This window comes from Palaemon carinicauda, chromosome 1, assembly GCF_036898095.1.
Source record: "Palaemon carinicauda isolate YSFRI2023 chromosome 1, ASM3689809v2, whole genome shotgun sequence".
Taxonomy (NCBI): Eukaryota; Metazoa; Arthropoda; class Malacostraca; order Decapoda; family Palaemonidae; genus Palaemon; species Palaemon carinicauda.
Genome location: NC_090725.1, coordinates 43,264,334 through 43,271,833, shown reverse-complemented (window position 1 = coordinate 43,271,833; position 7,500 = coordinate 43,264,334). Strand labels below are relative to the sequence as shown.

Here is a 7,500-nt window from a genome sequence, read left to right as displayed (position 1 = left end):
TACTTGGTTACGTTCTATTCTTTCGAATTTTCATACGAAATACACTTTAAAGATCATGGAGAATGTTTTTTGTGAAGATTTTCAGTGTTTTTTCAAGTTGAATTATTGCCTGGAAGATTTATGAAAAACTATTTGAATGTGCTTTCAATGTAGATGTATCAACAAGTAGTAATAAAATATATTCAAATCTATTGTCAGTTGTTTCAAATAAACGTATCCCTCCCTTTCACTTTGGTTCATCTCACTATCAAAGATGGCATTGGCTTAACTGCAGGTTCTTTGTCAAAGGCAAATGGAACCAAACAGATCGAACCAACAGACGCTCTTTGCCTATGCTGATGTCAGCAGATGATCAGCATCTTTATTGGGACATGAGAGGGAGGCTGATGACGATGGCAGCGGTTGACGTCATCCCCTATTTCAGGATTGAAGGGAAGTGCCCGGATGGAAGTCTCCGACCAACAATTGGGACAGATGTGGCTATTCTCAGAGCCCTTAGCTATGCTCTTAACTTCACGTAGGTTGTGTAATTCATTGTATATTCCAGTTAGAAAATCTTTTTCTCAGAATTAAAGAGTTATTATATGCTTTTGAATTTGCTATTTCTTATAAAATGTCTATCATATACAATGTCCTTTCCTCACAGGGCTCTTTTCTTCCTTGGATCCTCTAGGATCATTTGAAGCAGCCTGCTTTACCAAACTAGGGTTGTAACTTAGCTAATAATAATAATAATAATAATAATAATAATATGTAATCGAACGCTATTTACAGAACGGTATTGTACATATAAAGTAGATTATTGATAATTGAAAAAGCGTAAAGATATCTTGAACAAGTACTTTATAAAAGGAATTTTAATAACTCAAGAACCAAATGGTATTGACGATATTGTTTTTGTGTTTATATTAAGACGATTAGAAAAACAAGTTCCTTCCAAGCACCGTATATGCAAGGTTGAGCAATGTTCTTAATAGATAAATGTATGCATTATGGAATATTACTCACTGAATATGATATCAGGGAGACAATGTTTTGATATGACCATTCCATTCACCTTATGTCACCTTTACAGCTAAAGTAAACATTAGGACTCAGATTGCAAAAATGTGAAATAAAAGGATTTTTTTGCCTTCATTTACACAGACTTCCATAACCTAATATAGAATAGGCTTATTATTATCCTTTCCTTTGTGAGTCCTGGAATAACTTAATGTGGTTTGAAAGGGTTTGCGTATCGCCGTGATCAGAAAAGCTGTACTATTCAGGACCGCCTATAATAATTGGTTTGCTGTGCGTGAGTAGGCAAAAGTATCCCACAATCACCATCACCCATCCGTAGTTGGCCAGCATGGTGATAAAAGCTAGCTAAAGCCCAGACATGAATAAGGACATATCTGAGGCCTTTGTACTGCAGTGGACTAGAAGCGACTGCATTTGTTGTTGTTGTTGTTGTTATTGTTGTTGTTATCTTGTAATAGAAATAACCGTTTTCGAGAGTGTAGAAGTTTTTCTTATTTCTTATAGAACTTAATATATAATTTTCAAATAAATGGTGAAATTTATCAAAATAATTCAAGAACTATTCATCTCATTCTGGATATTTAATATTCGTTTACATACTGTAAATAAGTAGTATTGACGGATCACTATTAACAGTTACATTTAACCTCCCCCCCCTCCCTACGTGGTAACATCCCTGACTGGTGATTGCCAGACTGAGGTTCAAGTCCCGTTCAAACTCGTTAGTTCCTTGGGTCGCTGCAGCTTCAACATCCTTGTGAGCTTGGAATTGGGGGCTTGTTGGAGGCTATAGGTCTACCCGCTGACTCATCAGCAGCCGTTGCGTGGCCCTTTCTGGTCTCAGATTGGATGTTGAGCGGGCTTGGGCGCTGATCACATTATTATTATCATTATTACTTGCTAAGCTACAACCCTATTTGGTAAAGCAGGATGCTATAAGTCCAGGGGCCCCAACAATGAAAATAGACCAGTGAGGAAAGGAATCAAGGAAAAATATTATGTTTTAAGAACAATGACATTTAGATAAATAATTCCTATATAACCTATGAAAACTTTAACAAAACAAGAGGAAGAGAAACAAGATAGAATAGTGTGCCCGAGTGTACCATCAAGCAAGTATAAGGTTAGTTTCTAGGACATTGTCCTGCTTGCTAGGGCAATGTCACTGTCCCTTTTCTGTGTCATTCATGAGTGGCCTTTAAACCTTCATCCTTTAAATGTACTAAAATGTAGTTTCTATTGATATCAGGCGATTCCAAAAGGAACTGAATGAATGTAATTACAAAGTATATCTCCCGACTGCTGAATCATGAATGAATTCCATTGCATGGAATCTTTCCATACTTCACACGCCTGCATAGAAGGCTCGTTGGTTATGGGCATTACCCAACACTCACTCTTCCTCTCACCTTTCTCTTACATCATTCCAACACCACTTCTACTACATTAGGTCAATGATTTCTCAGTTTTCAGTCTACCTCTCTTCCCAATTTCTTTTTTATTACATAAATTTCTTATCAAACAGTTTATTATTCTAGCTACCTCGGAATATTGGTGTTATGTCTCCATTTCACTTTATTTGCTCATTACTATACATATTATTATTATTATTATTATTATTATTATTATTATTATTATTATTATTATTATTATTATTGTTAATATTATCATTATTATTATTATTATTATCATTATCATTATCATTATTATTATTATTATTATTATTAACTGAGCTTCAACCCTAGTCGGAAAGACAGAATGGTATAAGTTAAAGGGCTCCAACAGGGAAAATAACCCAATGAGGAAAGGAAATAGGGAAACAGATAGAATATTGGGCCTGATTATACCACCCTGCTAATTCCTCTTAGCATAATTTGAAGGTTTAAAAACTGGTCATGAGCGGCTAAAGTGAAGAAATTATACCAAAGATTCAGCAGGTACTCCCATGGAAAGGCCAAAATCCCCAGCCTGAGGTCATGAGAAGGGTAATGTTATAATCTTTTCTGATATATTTCAGGCTATGCGGTGAACTCACACCTCACAAATTAGGAGTTACCAATCAGTTACCTTCACAACATTATCCTTAGCTTTTTATTTCGTCTCTTGCTGACACTATTCTTGTTTTACAAGAATATTCTAAAGACCCTATTCCTTTCCTTCCTTGCCACATTAATAAACTTTTCTCTTAAAGACTCAATGGCAACTTCGAACAATTATTTATATTTACTTCCATTCTCTTTCATCATTCACATCATCAATAATGACTGGTTTATATATAAAACTTATGAATTTATTACTCAATACAATCATTGTATACTTTCTTGTTTTAAGAACATCTCTGAACACCTACACATGTCTCCGAAATTTTTTATCAACGCTTCATAATCTGTAATTCCCTAAACTTCAGTTTCCCCTTATACTCTCCCAAAAAATCTTTAAATTATAACGTTTATTTCACAGAAGTTTAAAACTTTAAACATCTCTCGATTTCAGCTTTAAATTTTACTAATCATTCCTATCCTTATTTTTTTATCTGATCTCTACTTTCCTTATGAAAGTTTTAAAAAAAGGTTTGACTGATTTATTATAGCTAGCATATCCTCAACATCGTGCATACTGCAACATAATTCTATTATCAGTCCTTCTCAATAAGAATCTTATCACGCATCTACCCGTTATATGATGTAATATTTTTACCCTTTAATGCGTACAGACCTATATGTCCCTTCTATTATCATTCATAAGAATATTTTCTTCCCCTACATCTAGGGGCATAGTATAACACTCAATCCTATCTTCATCACCATACAAAATTATCGTAAAGCAGATCAAACCTTCATCCAGATATACTCATATTATGCCTTTTCGTTTGCCATGGTCACTTCCCTAAGTGTCCTCAAATTGCATTAATCTTTTACATACTCAATGGACACTTCTACAAGTATCCCCAAATTGCATAAATCTTTTACCTACTTAATGGTCACTTCCACAAGTGTCCTCAAATATCATTAATCTTTTACATACGCCATGATCACCTCCGAAAGTGTCCTCAAATTACATAAATCTTTTACATACTACATGTTCACTTCCACAAGTGTCCTAAAATTGCATAAATATTTTACATACTCAATGGTCACTCCCATAAGTGTCCTTGAATTGCATAAACCTTTTATATACTCAATGGTCACTTCCACAAGTGTCCTCAAATTGCATTAATCTTTTAAATACCCAATAGTCACTTCCAAAAGTGTGCTCAAATTGCATTATTCTTTTACATGTTCATTGGTCACTTCCACAAGAGTCCTCAAGTTGCATTAATCTCTTACATACCCAATGGCCAATACCATAATTGACCTCAAATTGCCTTAATCTTTAATATATTCAATGGTTACTTCCACAAGTGTCTCAAATTGCATTACAGGTATTTTTTTTTTTTTACATTTTCAAAGGTCACTTCCATAAGTGTCCTCATATTATCCCATCTTCTACATACTCAATGGTCATGTCAAGAAGTTTCCTCAAATTGCATTAATCCTTTCCAGTCTTACTTTGGTCATATCTGCCTCTCATCATATTTTGTTGATAAGAAAATATCCATTATTACCTATCAGTGTTCACTTTCCTAAGGTACAACTTTTTCCATGAAGTTCAGGGTTATAGCCAACCACTATTTCAGTATTCAATTTCATTGTATTTTTTATTCATGGTCTCCTGTTTATAAATTTATGATGATTTTCATGTTCTTACGTTCACTCTTCAAAAAAGATAAATGTTTTCATTTCCCTCTATTAAATGTGTAATCTAATCTTTAATCACTTTCATTTCCATTTTATCAATGGCCTTCACCGTAACTCATTTTATCAACTAACTTTCATAAATTTTATCAAAATCTTTTATCATTCCTCCATACATTCTCATCAAACTTCTAAATTACTGTTATAACACTCGGCCCTATCCGAGATTCTATGAGGATACGTGTTGTATGATGCTAGTGGCATTTTTAAGTTCGAATTGAAAATTGGCCTTCTTATTTGTTCTTAAATGATATATAGAATATTAAATATCCCATTCTTGAGCTATTCATTCATTCCTTTTTTTCACAATTTATAAATTGTTTATTAAAACTACTCCAATCAGAATCACTGACAATTGATGTTTTGTTGCCAGATAATTACCAACAATTCATTGAGTCTCCCATTTCTTGTATATTCGGTCATTTAATAAAACGCATTTTGAGTATTTGTGTGTGCATGCAAAAGAGTATGTTTGTGTGTTTGTGTGTGTGTGTGTGTGTGTGTGTGTTTAAGTACGTGAATGAATATATGGATGCACATTTTTTATGAAAGTTTTCTATGCTTGATTAAAGTTTTGACGTGAATTACAGTTTCCGCGTGGTGACACCGGAGGACGGGGCCTGGGGTTACCCTCAACCAGATGGGACCGTCACCGGAATGATAGGAATGGTGGCCAGACGTGAAGTGCAGTTCGCCATGAGTGGTATAGCAGTCAATGGTATCGTAGTGCAATTAGTACAACATTCTATTTCGGTCTTAAAATTATTGCATCATATTGTATACTGGAATTTATATATATATATATATATATATATATATATATATATATATATATATATATACATATATATATATATACAGTTTTTGCATATATATATATACTATATACACAAACATGAATATTACAAATAGGTATACACATATGAATATACATTTATATTACTGTTGACAATAGTCCTTTTATAAAATTATTTCTTCTTAAACTGTTATATTAAAAACTCAATTCACTCTAAACACTACAAATTTCTGAGCACGACTATAATTTGAAAGTTTCTAAATAACACACATAAGCGTAGAGCCTAAGGAACATGACCGTGTCCTGGAGACCGACCATATATACATACAATGAGCACTCAATTTGTGATATATAAGTTATCTTAATAAAAGCCATTGAGATTCTTTAGATTTGTAATTTCTTACATATTTTTATTTTAGATAATTGTTATTCTCGTCCAAGAATATGTTTAAAATTTTGCAAAACACTTTTGACAGTATTTGTAGTATTGAAGATATATATATATATATATATATATATATATATATATATATATATATATATATATATACTGTATATATATATATATATAGATATATATATATATATATATATATATATGATATATATATATATATGTGTGTGTGTGTGTGCATATATATACATATATACATATATATATATATATATATATATATATATATATATATATATATATATATGTGTGTATATGTGTATATATATATATATATATATATATATATATATATATATATACATATATATATATATATATATATATATATATATATATATATATATATATACATATATACATATATACATATATATATATATATATATATATATATATATATATATACAAAATAAGGTAATGTTAAATTCAACTGTGACGAGTAATTGTTACACTGCCTCTAATACCATTGTATAACTTTTCAGGAATTCGAGAATCAGTGATTGATTACGCGTATCCTTATACCCACGGAAATTTGGCAATATATTCTAACGCCCCTAAAGAGAAGAACAGGGCTCTAGCTGTGCTTACACCTTTCACCTGGCAGGTACAGAACGTATATTCATACGTTAGAAAACTAATTATGAATAAGTTGTTAAAAATAAGTAAATCATCGAAAATTTCAATGAAGTAAAAGAAGATCATATTGAGTTTAAATGGACGCATTCAATTCTGCCCTTAATTTGAAATATTATACAACTTGGATGAGAGGTTTGAAGTTTGATCAACAAAATCCTTTTGCACTCAGAGATATATCTAACTCGAACTAAAAATTAGTACAATTCTTTTTTTATGGGATACCAAAAGTCAGAAAAAAATTGCGTCTTTAAATCCTCTCTTATAAACACCGGCTGATAGTAACATTTCAACCCTCTATTACACACTTCTGATAAAGATGTGAATCCAGAGATTTAAGGTATTTTTCTGTAAATTTGGGATTCCTCCTAGTGACCTAATTTGATGGCATACAACTACAGTAGAAGTATCCTGGAATAACCATATTTGTCAACGTCACATGACCTCTATTCCTTTGCCTTAAGGAATGAAATTTACTTTAAGAATCTGTGGTATAATTTTCTCAATCTTACTTTTCAATCTCAATTCAAATGACATGAGCAGGTGAGAGTTAACTCGAAGGACGGAAGTTATTCAATAGAATCATAACAGAAACTTTCAGAAATAGACGAAGTCCAGATGAATGACGAGTTACCTCACAAACCTTTAGAACTTTACGTAGATGAATAGTGACTAGTATAACAACGTAGGTATTCCTGTGCTACAATTTAAAACGAGACGATTATGACTAATGAACACTGTATCAGGATGCAATTATATGCAAGAGTTTGTGAATTGCAATTGAGGGACAAAATCCT

At 32.1% G+C, this 7,500-nt stretch overlaps 1 protein-coding gene across 1 annotated transcript in view; it reads left to right on the top strand.

Annotated features, from left to right (window-relative positions):
* Positions 1-7,500, top strand: part of LOC137640999 (glutamate receptor ionotropic, delta-2-like) — a 22,088-nt gene that overhangs the window by 6,583 nt on the left and 8,005 nt on the right. The window contains exons 6-8 of the mRNA XM_068373473.1: positions 275-517; positions 5,408-5,535; positions 6,553-6,674. Of these exons, the coding sequence (XP_068229574.1) occupies positions 275-517; positions 5,408-5,535; positions 6,553-6,674 (493 nt within the window). The remainder of the gene's footprint in view (positions 1-274; positions 518-5,407; positions 5,536-6,552; positions 6,675-7,500) is intronic.